The sequence below is a fragment of the Myxocyprinus asiaticus genome, chromosome 27 (assembly GCF_019703515.2).
Source record: "Myxocyprinus asiaticus isolate MX2 ecotype Aquarium Trade chromosome 27, UBuf_Myxa_2, whole genome shotgun sequence".
Taxonomy (NCBI): Eukaryota; Metazoa; Chordata; class Actinopteri; order Cypriniformes; family Catostomidae; genus Myxocyprinus; species Myxocyprinus asiaticus.
Window position 1 is genome coordinate 30,442,554 of NC_059370.1, and position 24,409 is coordinate 30,466,962.

At 40.6% G+C, this 24,409-nt stretch overlaps 1 protein-coding gene across 1 annotated transcript in view; it reads right to left on the bottom strand.

Moving 5' to 3' along the window:
* The window catches only part of LOC127418193 (teneurin-2-like), a 341,320-nt gene that overhangs the window by 86,435 nt on the left and 230,476 nt on the right, over positions 1-24,409 (bottom strand). Inside the window, exon 4 of the mRNA XM_051658641.1 lies at positions 7,429-7,666. Within this exon, the coding sequence (XP_051514601.1) occupies positions 7,429-7,666 (238 nt within the window). The remainder of the gene's footprint in view (positions 1-7,428; positions 7,667-24,409) is intronic.

Here is a 24,409-nt window from a genome sequence, read left to right on the forward strand (position 1 = left end):
CTGATGATACGACGGTGGTAGGTCTGATCACTCACAATGATGAAACGGCCTACAGAGAGGAGGTGCTCACTCTGACACACTGGTGTCAGGAGCACAACCTCTCCCTCAACGTCAGCACGACAAAGGAGCTTGTGGTGGACTTCAGGAGAAAAGACAGAGAACACAGTCCCATCACCATCAATGGAGCACCTGTGGAGAGAGTCAGCAGCTTCAAGTTCCTCGGTGTCCACATCACTGAGGAACTCACATGGTCCGTCCACACTGAGGCCGTTGTGAAGAAGGCTCATCAGCACCTCTTCTTCCTGAGATGGCTGAGGAAGTTTGGAATGAACCGCCGCATCCCCACACGGTTCTACACCAGCACTGTAGAGAGCATCCTGACTGGCTGCATCACTGCCTGGTACGGCAATAGCACTGCCCACAACCGCAAAGCCCTGCAAAGGGTGGTGCGAACTGCCAGACACATCATCGGAGGTGAGCTTCCCTCCCTCCAGGACATATATACCAGGCGGTGTATGAAAAATGCTCGGAGGATCATCAGAGACTCCAGCCACCCAAGCCATGGGCTGCTCTCACTGCTACCATCAGGCAGGCAGTATCGCAGCATCAGGACCCGCACCAGCCGATTTCATGACAGCTTCTTCCCCCAAGCAATCAGACTTCTGAACTCTTGATCTCTCACGATCAATATATATCAGCACTGCACTTTATTAATCATATTATCTCACACTGGACTGTCTTAAATTATATTCTCTCATAACAACTCACTGGCAACTGACTATCAACCGACAGCCTGAATGTCAAAACAGTACAATACAACCTACTGTATATTTTATATATACTATATATATACTTTTTTTATTGTATAATGTGTATTCTATATTGTGTGTATGTGTATTCTATATTGTGTGTATAGTATACTGTACACTATTCTATACTGTGTGTATTGTATACTGTATATTGTATATTATTATTTGTATATTGTGTTGTGTGTAATTATGTGTATATTAGATATGTAAATTGTGATGTGTAAATCTGTTTATTGTAAATTGGTATATGTCTCATCTATGTCTCATCACTCATGACTGCTATGTTGCTCGGAACTGCACCCAAGACTTTCACCCACTATTGCACTTGTGTCTATGGTTGTGTGACAATAAAAGTGAAGTGAAGTGAAATTATATTTTACAACATGTATTCTGTAATCTGTAGTGGAATACATTTCAAAAGTAACCCTCCCAACCCTGTTCGCCACACACCACAGCCTCCGCAAATGCGATGAGTAAAACAGTTAAGGAATCTGAATAATTTGGAAATGAGTCTGTGAATAACATTCGGTATGCATGTGTGTGACAGGTGGCCTTCAGCATTGACAGAACCCCAATTAAAAAGCTGCAGAGATGGGTGGGGCCTGCTAGTAGGGGAACAGGGAGAGGGACCAGAGTATGGGCCAGCATCCTGGCTTGGTGGGGTTTGGATTGGTGTGGGGTGAGCGGTTCTGTCTCAGCAGATGGCAGGCTTACTTCTGCTGGGTTTGCCTGATGGGTCTATTCTAACACACCTGAGCATCTGCCATTCAATGGGTATTTTAAGGTCTTCATTTTAAATGCACTTCAAAGTTATCAGTGCAAGAGAGGAAGAATTGTATGACAATAATAGCTGTCTAAAAATTACCAGGGAAAAAAGCCAGTTGATTACACACATTGGCAACTTTCAGTGATTTATGAAAAAGGACAGAAGGCATTGCTGCAACCCACATGAGTTGACTTGACAGGAATACTTTAAGAAATATCATCATTAGCTTCTGTCAAGGTTAGTGCTGCTTATCACAGCATAGATTTAACAGGCTATCCTTTATGGAGTTACATTGCAGATATAATTAAACAAGATATATATATATATATACAGTTTTGCTCAAAAGTTTGCATACCCTGGCAGAAATTGTGAAATTTTGGCATTGATTTTGAAAATATGCAAAAAACTGTCTTTTATTTAAGGATAGTGATCATATGAAGCCATTTATCATCACATAGTTGTTTGGCTCCTTTTTAAATCATAATGATAACAGAAATCACCCAAATGGCCCTGATCAAAAGTTTACATACCATTGAATGTATAGCCTTGTTACAGACACACAAGGTGACACACACAGGTTTAAATGGCAATTAAAGGTTAATTTCCCACACCTGTGGCTTTTTAAATTGCAATTAGTGCCTGTGTATAAATAGTCAATGAATTTGTTAGCTCTCATGTGGATGCACTGAGCAGGCTAGATACTGAGCCATGGGGAGCAGAAAAGAACTGTCAAAAGACCTGCGTAACAAGGTAATGGAACTTTATAAAGATGGAAAAGGATATAAAAAGATATCCAAAGCCTTGAAAATGCCAGTCAGTTCTGTTCAATCACTTATTAAGAAGTGGAAAATTCGGGGATCTCTTGATACCAAGCCAAGGTCAGGTAGACCAAGAAAGATTTCAGCCACAACTGCCAGAAGAATTGTTCGGGATACAAACAAAAACCCACAGATAACCTCAGGAGAAATACAGGCTGCTCTGGAAAAAGACGGTGTGGTTGTTTCAATAAGCACAATACGACAATACTTAAACAAAAATTAGCTGCATGGTCGAGTTGCCAGAAAGAAGCCTTTACTGCACCAATGCCACAAAAAAGCCCAGTTACCATATGCCCGACAACAACTTGACACGCCTCACAGCTTCTGGCACACTGTAATTTGGAGTGACGAGACCAAAATAGAGCTTTATGGTCACAACCATAAGCGCTATGTTTGGAGAGGTGTCAACAAGGCCTATAGTGAAAAGAATACCATTCCCACTATGAAGCATGGTGGTGGCTCACTGATGTTTTGGGGGTGTGTGAGCTCTAAAGGCATGGGGAATCTTGTGAAAACTGATGGCAAGATGAATGCAGCATGTTATCAGAAAATACTGGCAGACAATTTGCATTCTTCTGCATGAATGCTGCACATGGGACGCTCTTGGACTTTCCAGCATGACAATGACCCTAAGCACAAGGCCAAGTTGACCCTCTAGTGGTTTCAGCAGGAAAAGGTGAAGGTTCTGGAGTGGCCATCACAGTCTCCTGACCTTAATATCATCGAGCCGCTCTGGGGAGATCTCAAACGTGCGGTTCATGCAAGACGACCAAAGACTTTGCATGACCTGGAAGCATTTTGCCAAAATGAATGGGCAGCTATACCACCTGCAAGAATTTGGGGCCTCATAGACAACTATTACAAAAGACTGCATGCTATCATTGATGCTAAAGGGGGCAATACACAGTATTAAGAACTAATGGTATGCAGACTTTTGAACAGGGGTCATTTCATTTTTTTCATTGTTGCCATGTTTTGTTTTGTTATGATTGTGCCATTCTGTTATAACCTACAGTTGAATATGAATCCCATAAGAAATCAAATAAATGTGTTTTGCCTGCTCACTCATGTTTTCTTTAAAAATGGTACATATATTACCAATTCTCCAAGGGTATGTAAACTTTTGAGCACATCTGTATATATATATATATATATATATATATATATATATATATATATATATATATATATATATATATATATATATATTATGATTAAATAAATAAATAATTAAATATTACTATGAGACGTAGCATTACTTAAAAAGATTGGGGAAATGTGAGAATTACTATTTAAACGTGACACAAATCTATTTAATCTATTTGTGTATTTAATTAATTATTTTATGAACTGACATGAAACACGGCATGAAATACGATCTAAAAGCATAATCCTATTGTTTCAAATAAGAGGCATATTAAGGTGAAGTGTAATTTTTTATGTTAAAATACTTGCCTATCCCTGTGTAGTGCAGAGTGGTTTGGTTACTATATGTTTGTTCGTCTAATGGAAGACATTCATAGTGTTCAGAAACCTGTCAGAATCTTAAAGGAACTGAAACTTAAATGCTTTGATATTACACTCTGTATTACTTACAGTGTAAGCCTTTATTTACCTCTAATTCATTCTATTGGAAACCATTTGCAGTACTCTGATAATGTAGACCACTAGAAAGGTCTGTTGGGTAAATTCAGATGAGCAAGGTGTTAGTGGGAGGTCCAGACCAGCTGAATTATATGGAAGTGGTCTCATGCTCCGCCACATAATCACCAGCACAAAGAATCCAATCAAACACCATAGACAAGTCAATGCTGGAGGTCACAGGCATATTGTGCATGTACATGCATGTCACAGGGTGACCCTCAGAGGTGGGTAGAGTAGCCAAAAACTTTACTCAAGTAGAAGTAAAAGTAATAATGTTAAAAATTACTCGAGTAAGAGTAATAAATAGAATACTCAAGTAGTGAGTAACTAGTTACTTTCACATATAATGTAATGAATGTTTACTCTTCTATACTCCAGTACATTATACATAACAAACATCACAGAATGATTAATAATACTATTAATATTATTGTTAATAATGGAAATTGTCATCATTCACCACCATGTTGTTCCAAACCCATATGAATTCTTTCTTCCATGCATCAAATTAAAGGGATAGTACACCAAAAAATTTAAATGCTCTCATTTTCTCACCCTCATGCCATCCCAGATATGTATGACTTGCTGTCTTCTGCAGAACACAAATTAAGATTTTTAGAATAATATCTCAGCTCTGTTGGTCCATGCAATGCAAGTGAATGGTGACTAGAAATTTGAAGCTCCAGAAAGCACATATAGGCAGCATAAAAGTAATTCATATGACTCCAGTGATTTTCAGAAGCATATGATAGGTGTGGTGAGAAACAGATACACACACATATATATATATATATAATATAATATAATATATAAAGTCCTTTTTTTACTATTAATTCTCCTCCCTGCCCAGTAGATGGCAATATGCACAAATAATTGTATCACCAAAAACACAAGAAGAAGAATGTGAAAGTGGATATTTATTAGTAAAAAAGGATTTAAATACTGATCTGTTTCTCACCCACATTAATATCCATTCTGATGACATAGACTGAACCAGTGTCATTTTAATTCCTTTAATGCTGCCTTTATGTGCTTTCTGAGCTTCAAAGTTATGGTACCCATTCACTTGCATTCTATTATAAACTAACAGAGCTGAGATATTCTTCTAAAAATCTTTGTGTTCAGCAGAAGAAAAAAAAAAAAAAAAAAACAAACATCTGGGATGGCATGAGGGTGCGTAAATGATGCAAGATTTTTCAATTTTGGAAAAGTTATTCCTATAAGGAGATGTTACACAGAATGCTAACCTTAATCATAATTTACTTTGAATGCATGTTTTTTTTTTTTTTTTTTTTCCATATTTTGAAAGGGAATGGTGACTGAGACTGTCAGTCGCTAACATTCTGTCTAACATCTTTTGGGTTCCACAGAGTACAGAAAGTTTCACAGGGTTGGAAGAACATGAGGGTGGGGAAATGATGATATAATATTAATTAAAGGCTGAACTATCACTTTAAGGATGCTTGTCAGATTTGGACGAATCTGTCAATTAGAAGAGAAGTTTAGATACCTTTTTCTAGTAAATATTATGGTGAAAAACATGAACAATGTCACACAGCCCCAAGTTATATACAATGTTTAATTATACACTGAAGCAAGATCATGCTTTATTTATGCCTTCTGTCATAATTTCACAGCTTTTTATGTCCTGCGTGAATTTAATTCAGTGATGGTCCAGCATTGTCAGTGTCAAAAGAATTTAAATAATTAGTTCTGTACACTAAGGGTAAATTGAACCTTATCTCTGTGTTTGGAAGCTTGTTGTCCATAAAACAAGGCAGCCTACATCTGTCAAACGCTGTGCACGTGCCAACCTTGCACGTGCATAAATGCTCACAATCGCGATAGGCAGGGCAAAATATCTGCACTTCACGCAGATGTTTACAAGAATTTATACAGTAGACACTGATATGTTGAAGCGCTGATATAAAAATGCAAACTTAGAAACTGAAGAGCCCACAGTTACAGATACACGCTGAAAATGAATGAGTATCACCATGACACAGACAAGCCCATTTTGTCACAATCTCTCAAACTTACCTCACCGTGTTTTCTTAAGTTGGAGCTGCAATTTAATCTTGAAATATATCCTTGTCTTGATGTAAAATGAAGGCATTGTGTGGAGTGAAGAAATGTTTGCTTGGTACGCTTGCTGCTGTAGTGTTGAACGCGACTCAAGTAATAGCGTGCAGCTGTGAAGTTCCGCTGTCGTAAGAGTCCCATTCAAAAATCTCAATAAAGTACGCATTTAATAACCCTTATTAAATTAAATCCAGTAATGTAAAGACAGGAATGCTACCCATTGTAATGGAGTAAAAGTAAAAAATGTTCATCAGAAATTTACTTGAGTAAGAGTGAAAAGTTCCCACCATAAAACATTCCCCATTTCCCCCCCAAAAGTTACTCAAGTAAATGTAACGGAGTAAATTTAACACGTTACTACCCACCTCTGGTGACCCTGAACTGAACAAAGCCCTGCCACTCTCTGGTCCTGTACACAGAGGCAGCCCCGCTGCATTCATGTCTTAGTGTTGGATGGCCCTGCTGACATACAGGACAGCCTATCAGCCTTGCTTTAATTACAGTCAGTCAGGAGCCTGCACTTCCTCCAGGCCTGAGACCTGCCCTGGTAAATTAAACATACAGCCCGGCCTCATAAATAGTGCATGCAGTACACTGCCTGTCTGATCTGGGAACAGAAGAGGTGACCCTCTGCCCAGAAGGAGAAGCATGAAAAAAAAAAAGCAGCGAATGAGAGAGAATGAGAAAGTTAGAGCCGAGCCGCAGGGACGAATGCGTACGCGTGAGAGAGAGAGAGAGAGCTTTTGTATTTGGAGAAATGTGTAGAATGTTAATATGCTAAAAGCCATGCATGCATAATATTGTTTGTGAGTGTTTGATTGTTGAGCACACAGTGCTTTATGTTCGCTTCTAAATGCTCACGTAACTTGAGTGTGAAAATCAAGCACACAGCATAATTTCACCCCTTCAATTATATGTGTAGTAATGACAGTAATATATATTCTAAACATAAAGAAATTGGTCAAAATCTATTGTTTTCAAATGACTAGATCTGTCAAAATAGCTAAATTGCTTCCAACGAACCAACCAATAACACTTCTCGAATTGTAATAAAGACACTTCTTTGAATCGAGAAAGGATTTCTGCCACATTGCTCTCAATAATCTTGCTCCCTGGGGGGAATCGAGAGATTGTTTTGTCAGAATCAGAATATTACCTGCTATTTGAATACTCCTCCATGTGAAAAATGCATCTTTAACCACTGTGTTCTCACTATGTGACAGTGATGCTCCTTGAATCTAAATCTGTCATTTATTTTCTTGTATAAGTTGTTGGTGTTGAGGTGGGTGTGCAGAAAGTGACCACTGACCTTGTCTCCAGCGGGACGTTGCTGTTGAGCACCCAGCTGTCCTGCAGCTGAACTGACTCAGGTGTGGTGGGCCCCTCGCCTGGGGCAGATGGAGGAGCGTGTATGGGGTTGCGTCGGGCACTCAGTGTGTTGCGATTGAGGGAGTTGGCAGAGGACTGATGGTGCGACAGCATCTGGTGGTTGTGTGGTGGAGGTATGGGTGGCCGCAGGGTGGACTGGCTGTGATGGTTTGGAGCTCCTGAGGAGAAATAAAGAAAAACAATAAAAAAACACCAGCATTTTAATATACTGTAAACTCTCTGTAACATAATTCATAATCATCAAATTCTTCCTGCGTTGTGAGAACAAACAAATATACTGTATATTCATAAGCAGAGGGTATTTACCCTGGCCACAGGCATGATGTGAGTATGAATGCATGTTAAATACAAATACTAACGATAGAGGATTTTCCGGGATGAAGCTGCATTTGATTGCTGGTCTTGGATCAGTTCCTCCAACCTAAATCCAAATATTAACTATTAATGGGATGGGAAAAGCTGACTCTAGATCAGCGGCTCTGGAAAACGTAATTCTACATTGTTTCTATAAATGTTAATATGTGTATAATATATATCTTAATAGTTTACATTGAAGGGGGTGGGTTTACCCTGTCTCTTCAGCCTATTTGTTATAATCAATTGCTAATCAAAGCATTTTTAGTCATGTGTAGAATGTTGCAGGTCATTTGTGTATTTGTCCCCTGAGGTGTGACTGAGGGTCTGACCCATGTTAGGAATGCAGTTAACAGTGCTTACTCATTTAGCCCAGCTCCCAGAGGACAATTATACATGTGAGTTTTAACTATTTCATTAATCACTTATTCAGTTTAAGTAAGAGTTTTATCGGTGTTTAAGTTTTAGGTAATACACTACTGACACAAATACATGCTAATTCATCACTAAAAGTATATTTCTACATAACTTTGCACTGTTGCATTTGGACATATTGTTCTCTTGTCATGTTTGTTCCAACTGATAAGGCCTGTGTCCCAGTGAGTGTGTCCTAACCTTGAGAGGAATGTTGTGTTCTGACTAATGATGTCATTGCAAGGATTGTTTGTAATTTTGAGAATCATGTGATTAAGTCAGAAGAACTGGATGCCAGTATATTTAAAGAGAAGACTCACCTCACCATATTTGATTATGGCATATGATTAGAGGTTGAAGCATAAGTCAGGTAAGAAAGTAGTTATTATTTATTGTTTAAGAGGCCTATGATTGGAGTTCTGCAGGCGCTCCTTTATCAAGCTGTCAATCACTTATATTTGGCCACATCAAAAATATGTCAATAACGCTGTGTTCAGTGATGCAGGAAACATGAAAGGAATAACAGCACCGTGAGTGTGACATGCAATCAGACAAAACATCAAATCAGGGAAGAGAGGATGCTGCCAATGATGATAGCCTGCCAAAGCTGTTTGTGTTTTGCTATTCTTGCTTTCTGAATTGAGAGACAGACCTGTTCGGTGGCGGCAGGAAGCCCACCAGCTCGTTAAGACATTCATTAGACAGGAAACTCCTGAGTCCTCCTTTAATGCTGTGCTGCTGTTGCTGGATGCTGCGTTGTCATACCTCATGAAGCAGCATTAATTGACATTGTTTGCCTCAATGTAACCCTTAATGCAGCATGAATTTGGAGCATACATCTGCAGGATGCACCGAGCTCTGTTCGACTCTTTTGCCATGGAACCTTTTACTGCACCACAGCCATGTCTATGTACACTGTGGGCGGCAGCTCTTCTTTTTTTTTTTTTTTTTGTGAAAGGTAACCTGGGGTGCTTGGGAATGCTATGGCATGTCATCTGAAACCACATAGAAAACAAATCACTTTTTCATATTACGTTTATTACTCTTGTCTATCAGAGGAAAACAGAAGAAGCGAAAGAGGGAAGAATGAGGCTGAGCAAGAAGCATCAAACATGCTCCTAATAATGTTTTCCCCATGAAACACAAAGTAATATAATAAAGACGAACCTCCCAAGTCAAGTTTTCTACCCACCAGCACCCAAAACCATTTCCATTTTCTCAGCCTGCCCATCTCATGCTTGTTGATCCATAACAGTTGCCTGAGAGCAAGCTCCACGAGCTGATCCCATGTCTATTGCTGTCAGTAGTCTGATCAGTAAGAGCAGATGGGGTGCCAAAAGCTAAGATTTTTTAAATAATACAGAGCATGAACTGAGCCCTCACAGAACCATGCATATTAAATAATACACACTGACAGGGGTTAAAACTGGATTGTAAGGGTGGGAGAACCTTTGAGTCTGGTGTTGATTATAGGCAATGAATTTTATACAGTATATTGCCTCTACCAGGGTCTAACCTTTTTTTTTTTTTAAGTGAGTACACTAACTAAATCAAGAAAGAATGTATGTACTGGATAAAAAAAAAAAAAAAAAAAAAAAAACTAAATCTGAGCAAACAGGAACTGGAACAAAGTTCCAATATTTTTTCTTAAATCATAAGGGGCATAATGCGGTTTCAAATTGTTCTGGCCCAAGTTAACACCTAATGCAGTGCTGCTATCTCTTTACAAAAAAGTACCATAGCAGTACCATGGTACAGTGATGGAATCAGATTGCAATACCATGGTACTTGCAATGTCATTTTCATGGTTTTTTTCCATGATACTCAAAGGTACTTTAAAGAAAGGAAAAAAAAAAAAAAAACAAAAAAACATGGTAGTACCATGGTATATTTATGAAATTTTTTTGGTTAGTGTCGTTTTGCAGATGGTTGACAGTGGGCATATTCAACATTTCAATTCATTCCACAGACTCGGGTTTTAATTTTGAACAAACTAATTAATAAATATAATCTAACTCTCAAACCTAAATAGATTTCCCTTTGGCTATGAAATGAGATTAGTTTCTTATTTTGTACACAGAATAAAAAGAGAGATTTGTAGCAAGCTCCAATTCATCGGCCATGAATACTTTTGTGTTTTCTGTCAGCATGGCCCCATTTAGCAAGTATTTTTCAGAAAGACGCTAAATCTGTGACAGTAAATATAAAGCTTCTCTCTCTCTCTCTCTCTCTCTCTCTCTCTCTCTCTCTCTCTCTCCACTTATCCACCTGATCTCTTTTTAAACATGAGAAACGGAATTTGCCAAGGACAACAAGAGACGGATGTGTATGTGTGTGAGGGAGACGGGGGATTAAATCCATAAAAGATCTTTCTAAGAGTTTAATGAAAAACACAACGTCAAGAGTTTGTTGTTTGAAGCTAAATCCGACAAAAGGAGAACAGATCAAGTGTGTGTGTGTGTCTTGAGTGGATCAGTGCTGGCCTAGAACAGCCCGACCATGTAATCTGCTGTTTCTCAGTGCATTACAATGGGAATAACAGTGCTGGATCAAACATGGTATTTGAACATGAAAAACGAGAAGTTGGGAATTGGGAGTGATCCGGGGTGCTCAGGCACAATGGGGTGAGTAATGGGGTCTTGACTCCCTGCACTGAGCAAGATTTTGCAGTACTGACCTGCACGCAGTAGCCTCATGGCTCTGTGTAGGGTGACATGCTCTGATGACCCAATATCTGATCGGGGATCCACAGACATGCTTACAATAGATACAGTATACAGTGTACAATATACAAAAAGTTCAACATGAAGACAAAATTGATTTGGACACTTTTGGTTGTTAGTCTTTGTGGAAAATGTCCATAGTTAATATGATGAACTATACTGTTTGGTTATTCTGCTAGGGCAGCTGTGTCAACTTGAAGGGAACTGACTTCATACTTCCAATAAAAATGACCTTGGAACCAGCTGGTAAAATGTAACTGCAAATAATGGATCAGATGAGATCAGACAAGTTAGTTCTGAGGAAAGGTCTTGCATTATTTGTTTGCAGTTGCTACTTAGTATAACATTTTGTTAATAATGCAATTACTTGTATTAAGTGTAACTTAGCTATACAAATACTTTTTGGGGACACTGTACACGCTAAATCTTATAGTCTTGCAGTATATAAATAAGAGCAATTCTGCAGTGCTCAGGTGAAGTAAAGTTTAGTTCCTGTCTCCTGTTAGCTCTATATGCTGTGCTGGAAATAGGCATTGTTAACTTCTGTTTAAGGGTGGCTTTTGTTTGTAACACTATGTATGGCTGTCTGGGGCCATGAGATGAATGCACCCGTTTCTCTGGAGGCATGTTCCCTGTGGCTGTAATAAAAGTGCTAGTCAGCATGCTGCTATAACTGTGAATTCAGGATACGTGACCTGATTTTGGGACCCAGGTGCAGGGCGAGGGAGGGCACTGTACAGATGTTCTGTCTGGAGGGAGAAGGCTGACCTTTTAACCTGAAAGAGACACTTAACATCTGCCCATACAAACTCAAACACTCCTGAGAATGTGTACACAAACCCACAGTCACACACACACACAAATATACATGCACATATACGGACACTGAGACAGCAATGCAATTAAAACCCAAAAACCTTTCACATTCACACAAGTTCCTGGATACTAGTTGTCCAGTAATTTTTAATTGTCGGTTTCAGTGTTGGGAAGCAATTAACAAAATTGCTTTATGTTGTGACATGACAGCAGCTAAGTTCAAAATAGTGTTTTCAAACAAACAGAAGTATTGCACGACAATCCTTTTGCTGTTACACTGTATTGCACACACAGGCTGACAACTGATTGAGCTGAGGTTATAATCAAACAAGCTCTCCTAATTTATGATAATATGAAATATTTTGTTAAAAGGTGCTGTTCTTAACTATGTATGACTCATTTTTTTAAATGATTATGTTTTAGTTTTATTAGTTGTTTTTGTGTAAATGTATCTGTTTAATTTAAATGCTGTCACCTAATTAAGATCCCAGTTGTTGCTGTGAAAGACAAATACTGCTCTGATAGCAAAAATGTTATATTCATTATAATAATAAATACTATTTAGAGTACATCATACAATAGTTATGTATTTAAAAATATATTGTCCCCTTAAATATTGTAGATAACTACTTTTTTAAAAAATGCTTAGCTTAACTTTAGTCTAAATATTTTGCATTATAAGTAGCCTGAAGCTTGGGAAAATGCAGTTTCAAAGTAGCTTCTCCAACACCACTTTGTTCTGCCCAAGACCACCTAAATTGGCTTATAACTGTTTCACTACTCTAAATTAATCTAATTTAAAAAGCAAACTCACCAAACACATACCCAAAAGAGCCATGCAAGCTTATCACTACCTTTTCTGGTGCCTCTTCAAAAGAAGCTCATAGGTCACTTGATGAGAACATAAGACCCTGCCTCGGAAAACATTTTTTCAAACAGTATTGATGTGCTTTTTTGTTGCCGGAACCATTAAATCAGCAGGGAGTCCCAACGGTCAAGTGATTAACGACCTCCGACTGAGAGACGCGAATGTGCGCTTTGTCTCCCTCCGCCTGGCCGGCGATTATGTTAGTGAAACTCGCACCTGAAAATCATTGGTAAAATCAGCTAGTGTGGCGCCGGCTTAAGGAGACTTTAAGTTACTGTTATCACAGGTAAGATGTGGTCTAAGACTTACTCTTAGACCCCGTTTACACCTGTTTATTAAAATGCGTCTTGGGTGATCCGATCACATGTGGTTAAGTGAGACACATTGCTGTTTACACCTGGTCGGTTAAATTTGAAGGGGAGGGACTGTTTCATGATGACATATATCAATCACTATGTCAGCATATTACTGCATGACATTAAAGCACAACAAAGTCAGAAAAGAAAAAGTGAAAAAATAAATAAAAATGGCGCACTATTTCTTCCAGATGCAGCTAAAAAGCAACATTTCAAGCAGAATTGTCTGTTATTTTAGTGAATTACCTGTATTAAGCTGAGCTGCAGATGTTCGTGCTTCTCGAAGTGTCCCTACATGTTGATTTCAGACACACTGAAGAAGATCCATGAAGTTTTCGTGTCTGTGTAAGAATCTGCTTTTTTACATTTTCCGATTGGATAGTTATTTCCATTTTAAAGCCGGCAAATTTTAAAGTCTTGTTTTAGCTCAGCGGTTGATTAACAGGTGAGGGGTGGTGCTTCACTGCTGCCGGGACATATACAGGACGGATTACCATTTTCACCTCAAATGTGATGTGGTCATATGCATTTTTAATCACATTCGTATGTGATTTTTGTGATCTGGTCACAAAACATTTTAGACCTCTATTTAGCGCTGAACGTGATCGGATCATCAAAAATGCATCTTAATACCGGGTGTAAACTGGGTCTTAGTCAACCCAGATAAATGATAATCAATGTTTGTGGTTCTTTGCTACAAAAGATATTGTTTTTATGAGTCACACATGGGATATCATGCACAAGCTAAATACAGTCCCCACTTCTATCAATCCTTATTGTTTGTTTTTTCAGATATTCAAGGTTAAATAACAGACAACATTTATTGAACTGATTCTTCACAAATGCCTCTGTGCCTTAAGCTGCACAGCCAGCTGAAAAACAAAAAACAAATCAAGCAAGAAATAAATTTTTCCTAAGCTTGAGAAAACAACAAATGAAAAAGTCACTTCTGACAGAGGCGAAACACTGTGAATTATCCCATCAGCCCTGCCAACACTGATGAAAAGGTTGTTTTTATATTCATAAAGAAGCATTCTTCATTTGTAAACCTCTGCACGCATCATCAGCTTTTATCCCGCACGGAGTATGAAATGGTTGTGTCGAGGCTCTGAATATGGTTGAGGGTGAAAATTCACACCCACAGCGTACAGTAATCGCTGTCCTTTTCACTCCCAGATGTCTCCTTTAGCACACTGATGGATTTATACAGAGACTGAAACACTTATTTTTGGAATGACTAATGGAAGGTTTATTTTAGCAGGATAATCAGGGTTCTTTGCCCATGAATGTTTTATAAAACTAAATGATGCCAATTATAAAATGATGCCAATTGTAATCAAATTGGATTGTAATGCACATTCATTATTCTGAATATTATATTTTAAATGAGACAATACGTTTGTTTTCAGAAGTGTAACAATACCTTTGAAGATGTTCACACAAAACATCTTGGTTACTGATGTAACCTCTGTTCCCTGATGGAGGGAATGAGACATTGTGTCGATGTAGTGACACTAGGGGTTCGATCTTGAGAGCCCCAATTACCTTTGCTTAAAATAGAAAAGGCCAATGAAAATTGCAGAGTGGAATTTGCATGCCACACTCCACCCCGGACATTCAAGTATAAAAGGAGATAGCGTGCATCACTCATTCAGATTTATGCTGAGGAGCCGATAGAGAGTCCCGACCATGTCAGTGGCTGATTCAGTGCCGTGGCAGGAGGGACACAACGTCTCGTTCCCTCCATCAGGGAACAGAGGTTACATCAGTAACCAAGATGTTCCCTGTCTGTCACCTCACTCGACATTGTGTTGATGTAGTGACACTAGGGGTTCCTATAGGAAACACTGCAGGCGCTGAACCATGTCACGAGGTACAGAAGAGTGGACACGGGCAAGCTGCTGCATGCCATGCAGCGAGCGCTCAACCATGTTGTGACCTTCCAGCGAGTTAGGTAAGGCATCTCCCTAGTCCCGTTAAGGGGGAGGAGGCACTTACCCAAGTAGGCTACCGGCAGTGCCTTTCTTAATTTGCTGTTAAGCAATCTGCCGCCGAGCACTTTCTAGAATAGTGCTGGGAAGTGCTCTTCCCTCTCCAGGAAGGAGAGCACTACGGAGACCACATCCTGCCTGAGGGAGGTTAACATGTGGAGCATACCTCACATGGACTTACCAACAGGGAAGTTCACATATGGAATGATCAGTCGTCAAGATAATGGAGAATGCGTACGCCCTGCTCCCTCAGCGGGGCCAGGGCAGCTTCTGTGACCTTGGTAAAGACACGAGAAGACAGGGACAGTCCAAAGAAGAGGACCTTGTACCGGTATACTCGTCCCTCAGAGTCAAACCGAAGAAAGGGTCTGTGTCGAGGAAGGATCAATACGTGAAAGTACGTGTCCTTGAGGTCGATGGCCACGAACCAATCCTGATGTCATACTGATGCCAGGATGCACTTCTGCGTTAACATCCTGAACGGAAGCCTGTGTAAGGCCTTGTTCAGGGCACACAGGTCCAAGATTGGGCGCGACCCTCCCCCTCTCTTGGGCACGATAAAATAAGGGCTGTAGAAGCCCTTGCACAACTCGGCTATGGGGATGGGCTCTATTGCTCCCTTCGCCAGAAGGGTGACAACCTCTGCCCGGATGATGGAGGCACCGTCGCCCTGCACCGTAGTGGATGAGTGGGTGTCTGGCGAACTGGATCACGTAGCCGAGGCGAATCGTCCTGATGAGCCACTGCGAGGGGCTGGAGAGCGCTAACCAGGCCTCCAGCCTCCGCGACAGCGGCACGAGGGGGACAACAGGACTTACCATGCCCAGGCAGGGTGGTTTGCAGCAAGGCAGAGCAGGCACCCCACCTGGAAGACAGCCCAGGGGGGACGTGCTGCTCTGCAAGCCTGCAACGGTGGCTGGTGACTGGAGCGGGCGAGTGGCCCCAGAGACCAGCACACTTACCTGTTCGCCAGCTGTCTCTCAACGGAGAATGAGGGAACGGGAGGTACTCACGTTTGCCTGGTTGACCGGAAAGACTTCCAGCGCCTGGCCACTGCGAGTGCGCTGGCCCAGGGAATGAGGAAACTGCTCTTTTATTGACCATGTTGGTGCCGAGGCCCAGAGGGCACTCGGTGATGTAATACTCACCACGCGCTGGCCCAGGGGCGTTGTTGGGTCTGGAGAGATTCCCAGGGCCAGACCGGTCAGGAGTAGTTGCCTCATCCCTGGGCGGCCCATGCCAGGACTGCCTCAAAGCCCATCTGGGGTTCTTGGGGGCCGGCTGACGGGCAGGTGGAGCCAACTTCCTGCAGGAGGATCTTTTTCTTTGAGGCCGGTGTGCGGAATCCAATGGTACAGGAGCCGGGGCCGGCACCACATGGGAACGGCTCTGGCAAGAAGCAGATGGGGTGCGGCACCTCGGTGGCCTGAAGGCAGCCGGGTTGCACCATGGCAGGATGTGTTTAATCACCTCGGTCTGCTTCCTCAACGTCAAGAACTGATGGGCGAAATCCTTGACGGTGTCACCATAAAGCCCCCCTTGGGAGATGGGCGCATCAAGAAAGCGGACTTTCTCGGCGTCACGCATCTCCGCAAGGTTGAGCCACAGGTGCCGCTCTTGGACAACAAGAGTGGACATCGTCCGGCCCAGGGCGTGCGCCGTGACCTTCGTCGCACGTAAGGTGAGGTCAGTTGCAGTATGCAGTTCCTGCATCTGCCCTGGTTCGGTCCTACCCTCGTGCAGATCTTTCAGTGCCTTGGCCTGGTGGACCAGCAGGATGGCCATGGCATGCAGGGCGGAAGTGGCCTGACCCGCAGCCTTGTAAGCCTTTGTCATTAAAGAGGAAGAGAACTTACAGGTCTTGAAAGGGAGCCTTGGTCAGTTGCACCAGGTGGCTGTGCCCTGCGGGCATAAATGCAATGTAAAAGGTGCCTTCCACGACTTCGTTAGCTTCTCGTGCACTTCCGGGAAGAAAAGCACCAGGGCGCGGCATGGCCGTGAGTCGCGCTTCGAGCCAAGAAACCAATCATCCAGCTGCGAACGCTCAGGGCGATGTTCGCAGCCGCCCAGGCAAGCACGGCTGCCATCTCAGCGTCCGCCTCATCCTGTGCTCTACCGCCCGAGGGCAGGAGCTCAAGATCGAAAAGCTCATCCTCGTTGCGTGCCGCGAACGTCACATTAAACCCGCCCTGAGGCAGATCGCCTGCATCGCTTGACAGCTCGTCCAGACAGAATGAGCGTGCTGGGGGATGGGAGGTCTGCGGGGGCTGAGCCGGTGGAAACGCTCCCATGTCCACATTCAGATCACCTGCGGTGTTTGCCAACCCGGCCAGCTGAGCGTCAGCCCAGGAAGGACCGGGTCGGGGAGCAGCCGCAGTGGCTCCTTGCTTCATGAAGAAGGAAGTGAACCACGACCACAACGTTCTCATGGGCATGTTCTCGCAATGGGAACACAACCCTTCCACTAAAGCCGCCTCGGCGTGCTGGCACCCCAGACACTCTAGGCAGATTTCATGGGTATCCGGAGGGGAGAGATAACGGCCACATCCAGTAACGCAAACGTGGAAGGACATCTTTAAAAAGACGCCAAGCACGAGCTCTTTTAAAGAAAATGTACTATTTTGAATATACTCTTTTAGCACCCACAGACTCAGGCTGCCAAAGCGCCCAGGGGAAGCACCACACTCGACCGTGCGAGGTTGACTGCTGATATGCGCAGTAAAAAATCCAGCAGCATAGCAATAGGTGAGAGGACGAACACACATGCATTTGGCTCCGAAGAAAAAATCTGAATGAGTGATGCACGCCATCTCCTTTTATACCCGTATGGGGCGGAGAGTGGCATGCAAATTCCACTCGCCAATTTTCATTGGCCTTTTCTATTTTAAGCAAAGGTTATTGGGACTCTCAAGCTCGAACCCCTAGTGTCACTACATCGACACAATGTCGAGTGAGTGACAGACAGGGAATATCAGTTGACCTTCCATCTGTGTAAAAACATAAACGTCAATCGAATACTTTGTATATCCCAAAACAAAACCTCATCCTTTCCATTTTCACTGATAACAAGATGGTTGTCTCTCACCACAGTGAGTTCAAATGGGGGCAAGATGCAATACATGGCACATCCCAGCTCAAGGCCAGTCGAGTAAGGGCTACCGGTTTCTCATATGCCTACAGCATACAGCAATAAAATGGAAGACAGAGGCTCTTTCTGCACATAATCATCCAGGTTTTGCATTGTGCAACTTACGTTTTATGACAGTTTATGCTTTATAATTCCATTGCTATACAATGGAACATTTCAGTGCAACCTTTCTAGCCATTTCTTTCCTTCCTTTTCTCTCAAAAAATAACCAATTACAGAACAGCATGTCCAGAATCAAATAAGCTCATTAAAGGAGGCATCAAGTTCAAATTAAATTGTTTAACAGTTTCACCAATGTGATCACTCAAATAAATATATTATTGATTTATTTTTTGAACTGGGTCATTGAAACAAACCATATGATTGAATCAATTTGCTTCCCAATGTATTCCTTTACTAGGGCATTTCCATGATTTTAATGCACTTTTTATTTGGCCTTTTTAAGTTTCCTAAAGTGCACGTCATTAGACTAATTTTGTGATTCTTCCTTGTAGGGCTGCACAATTAATCAAAATAAACATGGAATCGCAAACAAGGCTGTGATTTAATTAGATACATACAGTACAAAGTCTGTGCACTTCAGAATGAACAGGTGACGCACTGCATCAGGAGTGTCATTTTTTTTTTTTTTTTTGAGGATCAAGCATGTCGAATAAATATTGTGATTTTGATCACTGTAAACTTTATTTTGTGACCAAAGTGCATTTCATCATTCAACATTTCAGCAAAAATTTGATATGACAACACCATTAATAACAACTCACCATAAATAGGATAACAATCAAGCTACGCATGCATGAACCAATCAATAAATAAATCAATAAAAATTGTATAAAGGACGACAGATAGTTGGCATTTTGCTTCCAAATGCACAAAAAACACATACACTTTTGCTCACACAAGGTACACTCAGTAATGCAATCTGACAGTACTCATGGTCAGATGGGTTGCGTGCCAACATGCTCACATTTGCTTAGACTGAGAGAGCTGCACATCAGCTCACTACTAAATGCACACTGGAAACATGTACACCCCCTACAACTAAAGAACATCAAAGCACTGAGGACTGTGTGCCTAAAAATACTTCTTGAAAACACAGTGGAGTTTTGTGCCGGTCTCAATAGCACAGCACGGCGGCCATCTAGCATGACATAGATCCAAATCTACATGGTTCAGCTCAGTCTTACTAAAAGCAGATCCCCACACATGGTCCAGCCTGCCTGAGGTTAGCACTCAAAGACTCCCTCTTCTCTTTCTGGGACTGTGCCTGTGCTGGATATAGCAGATCAGAGCTGCTGAGCAACATGGAATTGGCTGTCAGTGCACTGCATTAGTTTCACAGTAGAGCTCCGGAGACCCACTGGCAGAGGGAACACAAAGCCACCATGTTTGTTTTCCAGGCTCGGGCTCAGTAAAAATGTTTATTGATATTTTCTGTGGTTCAGTGCAAGTGCCGGATATTGGGGAAAGATGCCCGCTCAGCAGACACAGCCGAGAGTAGCAATAAGCGTCAAGACACAAGTTGCTCTCACTCCATGCTTCTTTCTTCTTTCTAAGGCTCTCTCCCAAGAGCAACTGCTGGTGTATACAATCCAAGTTCTTACAGTAACGGCAAACAAAAAAGGTTTTGTAAATTCACTCGACTTGAACCCACACTATAATCCACCAGCCCTGTCTTTCCTTCTTAAGTAGTTATGTCTGATTTGTGTGTGAATTGTTCCTTTGAATTGGGAGTGAATTGATTTCTTTTAATGATTTGCTCAAACTAATTCACATAGTGTTTGTAAATCACTCAATTGTGAGAGACCTTTGTTTAGGACTAAAGGAGGTTTCACACTGACAGCGATCGACAGCAAAAAAGCATCCAGAATCAGTAATTTTCTATGACTGTTGGCATTTGAGGCAACATGAGTGACAGTTGACGATGCAAACAAGTTGAACAGAGTTCAACGTTATGCAGTTTAGCAGTGTGGTGATAACCTAATCGTAAACTGAGTAACAGCCAGCAATATTAAACTAAAATGTATTTTACTACAAAAGTTGGGGACATTCAAACATTTTTGAATGATGATATTGAATCAGTGAATGAATCAGGGAATGAATCATTTTATCCCCCCAGTTCATTGAAATGAACTACGTGAAATTAATCACTAACATTAATCAAACTTCACAATGCTATGCTAGTGCAATCTTTCTATCCATTTCTTACCTTCTCTTTCTCTCTCACAAACATGCTAATACGGAAATGATAACCCATAAAACAACACAACTATTCAACAGCACACCCTCAATTACAACTGCAAACCAGAATAACATTTGCTCTAAAAGGGTGCGTCAAGTCCAAACTAAATTGTTTCAACAGTTTCCTTAAAGTGATCATCAATCAGTGAAGCTTTTTTATTTATTTAACCTGTTTTTATTGAAAATAAACATGAGATTAAACCAATTACTAAAATGAATCAGACTTCCCAATGTTATTCTTTAGTGTAACATTCCTCTCCATTTCTCCTCATTCAAACCTCATTCCAAGCCTCTATGTCTTTCTTACAATGACTTGCATGCACAGATAGAGGCTGCCTTAGAGTGAAGTGACAAAGCAGCTAGTTTGGAAGTCAGGCTTTTTACCACCATCTACATGACATTTATTCTTAGGAGAGGTTTAATTAAAACATGGGTTGGTTGGGGGGTAACAGAAGAAAATGTGTTAGCGAGCTGTGCGCCGCGCTCTGAACTACACATTTCTATCACATCTAGTCTATTTGGACCAATCCTCTCCTCTAATGAGCAATAATAACAGTCTGAGAGAAGAGTCATCAAATCAGCCTGAAACTAAACAGGCTTTTGAAAGCCCACTCTAAAACCCACCCACAGAAGCACACTCAGACGCGAATACACATGCCCCTCTGTTCTAGAAACATGGTCATTAATACCCTAATACAGAAACAATAATAAAAATAAAAAAATAAATATGCAACATCATGTCGTTAAAGCTGCACTATGTAAGATTTTTGGTTAAAAATGAACAAATTGCCATTATTATTGAGTACATCAACAATCAGTGTTCTAAACAATGTCCTTACTTTACCCTGATTAATTACTCTAAGCTTATTCAAAATTATATGTATTTTGAGCTGTCGGGTATGATTTGGCACGAAATCGCTTTCTTATGACGTTCATCCTTGCGTCATTACGTCATGCCCGCACACACAGGAAAGAAGTGCCGGCTGCCTCATGTTCCGGCTGGAGAAACTATGCTGTTCAACTCAGTTCAGTATCACTCACAAAGTTCAGGACCGCATCATTGCAGTCTAGCTGGACATTTATCTGTTATCCGTTTGCCGAAGTTGTTTACCTGCTATAATGCTTGGATATGTTTTCTGGTAGGGTTGTTGAAGCTTATATTGCTTGTCATGCTTTTATGAATCGAACATTACTCTTGTGTTAACCAATATGTTGTCCGGTGAAGTTAATGACATGTTTAATATGTAGGACTAATGAAAATGACTTCTTGTAATTGCTGTATTGCATATTTAAGCATTATTGAATCCTCGTTTTATGTTTTTAGTGTACAGTGTTATTGTGTGCTTTACATAGAAATGCTATTGCAGTAACTGAGGCTGGACAATATAGTATAAAAATATAAAGTCTTCTATTGAACTCATATCAGTCATATCACAAGTTTAACCTCTCAAATTGAAAACTGTAGTGCAATTCAAATATTAATAGTAGATATAACACTTGAATAATCATTTTAAGATCTACTGGTGGTGGCTGTGGAGAGTCCCCTGTTCTCTTTTTAAAAGTGCTTTGAGTGTAGTGTCAGAAAAGCGATTTAAGTGTAAAATTAATTTAAATATGTACTAAATAAGAGTGTTGTTTATTTTCATCAAAGCAAGTAATATTTCTGTTTCAAATGTTTAATCGTATAACATAATATCAACATGAAAACAGCAGGTTATGACTCTGGCTCCAGTCATGATCACACACAGGCAATGTCCAGTTAAGCTCAAATTGGGAGATTCATCTGCCAGAAGAGCAGTGCCAGAACAAGACTGATGTTTCAACCACAGATGTCGCTAGAGAGCACAACGTTACGTAGTGTAAATTTAATTAGCACTGCAAAACAGAATAACATTAGCTTTTAAAAGGGGGCGTCAAGTCCAAACTAAATTGTTTAAACAGAGTTTCCACAAAGCACATGGTGATTAAACATTCATTGCATTAGGATCTACGTCTGAATTCACTAGCAGGAGTATGTGACTTTGGAAGCTGCTAAAAATAGCCGATGCTCTCCATTTATAATGAACGGACAAAGATGCAACCCCCCCCCCCCCCCCCCCCTCTCTCTCTCTATCTCTCTATCTCTAGGATATCTCTTTGGCAGGAAACCTCACTGGCACCTAATGAACTTCAATATTTTTGAAATAGAAGTATAAGAGCCATCATTCACAAATCACAAAAATAAAAAATAAAAAAATGTAAGGGGTGGCTGAGTTCTTTAAACACATTCTGTGTGGGTTTTCTCATGAGTGTATAAAAGAAAAGATGATTTGATGACTATGATCGATCACCATCAAACAAGATCTATGGTGCCATGCCTCTAAATGCATTAAAACACAACATCATCACCAAAATTATTGTGCTATGTGTTATCAACTATTAAAATGCAATATACTTCCTGAATGTGTACACCTTAATAAATAGATGAGTATTGCAAATTTTATATGGGGGTCAATGGTTGGCTCAGAGTCTGAATGGGGGTCCCTGGGTCTGTAAACATTGAACAACCATTCTTTAATGGGCATCATGGAATTATGAATACTGTAATAATGCATTACATGTACAGGTCTTCTAGAAGATCTTCAATTAATTTATTTTTGCTAAGCATTTACATAAGAAGAGGTGAGATATCTCTTGGTGCTCTCTTTATGCAGGCTAACACCTACAAGCTGCCAGTCACTGGACAATTCTGACAGCTGCAATAGCTGAAGTAATGACTGTGGCACCATAGGCATGTCACCCGTATCAGCACTACCCACTGGCAGGGACGCAGCCCAGCTGCGCACAATAAACCACTGGAGCACAGGCCTACTATAAAGACTGAGCAGAAATGTAGTGCATAAAAGAATTCAATAGGAGATTTCTAGGACATGCTGTGTAAGACTAAATAAACAACAGCTTGATGAAAATCTATTTTTGTAGGTTTTGTGTATTCAAATTCAAAACTACCAAGTGCACTTACCACACAAACAAAAATACATAAAGACTCAAAGACATCTTCTTTGCTTACATATTTCCATTATGTAAAGTCTTTCAGCCTCAGTAAGTTACTGGCCAGATTTTTCATTTCCTGCACAACAATCACCCTCAACAAGATCACAAGACTTTTAATTGGACTTGGTCTCACACAAACACACACTTCTCCTCTCATTCTACCATGCCTGTGTGCAAACTCAAACTCTTTGAAAAAACATTTTCAGACTTGTACACAATTCTAAGCTAGGCAACATAGTAATAAGGCAATTATTGAATGCTTTATTTCCAGGCTAATTGTGAGCTTTGAAACTCCTCACAGCTGAAAGTGTCATCAGATCAAGGCTATGCAAACTATATGACAAACTTGCAAAGAATATGAAATAAGAATTATGAATTGTAAGTCTCTAATATTCAAAGTAGCTCTTTTCCAAATATGACATGAACCACTTTATGGTAAATATAGTTAGCTGTGAAAGGAAAAAACTTCTCTCATGAAGCTCATTAGAATTGAATTAGAATTAGCATCTAGTTTTTCCTAAGAATGTTAAAATTACAGCATGATTAGAATAAAATGCATATAAATTCAGAAGTTGAATTTACTCCTGCAGCGATAAAAGAACAAGAGAACAAATAATTTTACATAATTATTACCATCATTATCCTTATTGTTGCTGTTCTGTTTTGAACAATATAACATACTGTAAATTTAGGGAGTACTAATCAGGGATTATATAATCAGAAATGTCTCTTTTTTTATGTGTCTTTTCAGCAAATTCAGTAAATTTCATGGCAGCACAGAGGAAAATTGAGAACATCTCAATAAGGCTGTTAGCGGTCACCTCCACGGAGAGACACTGTGATATGCCCTCTCGCATTTTTGAACTGTTCTCATTCGTAATCCCTTTGGTTCGACTTCCCAGAACCGTGGTGCTGGCAGTGTTGGAGTGAATTAATTTAGAGCGTGGTTAGTCTGCA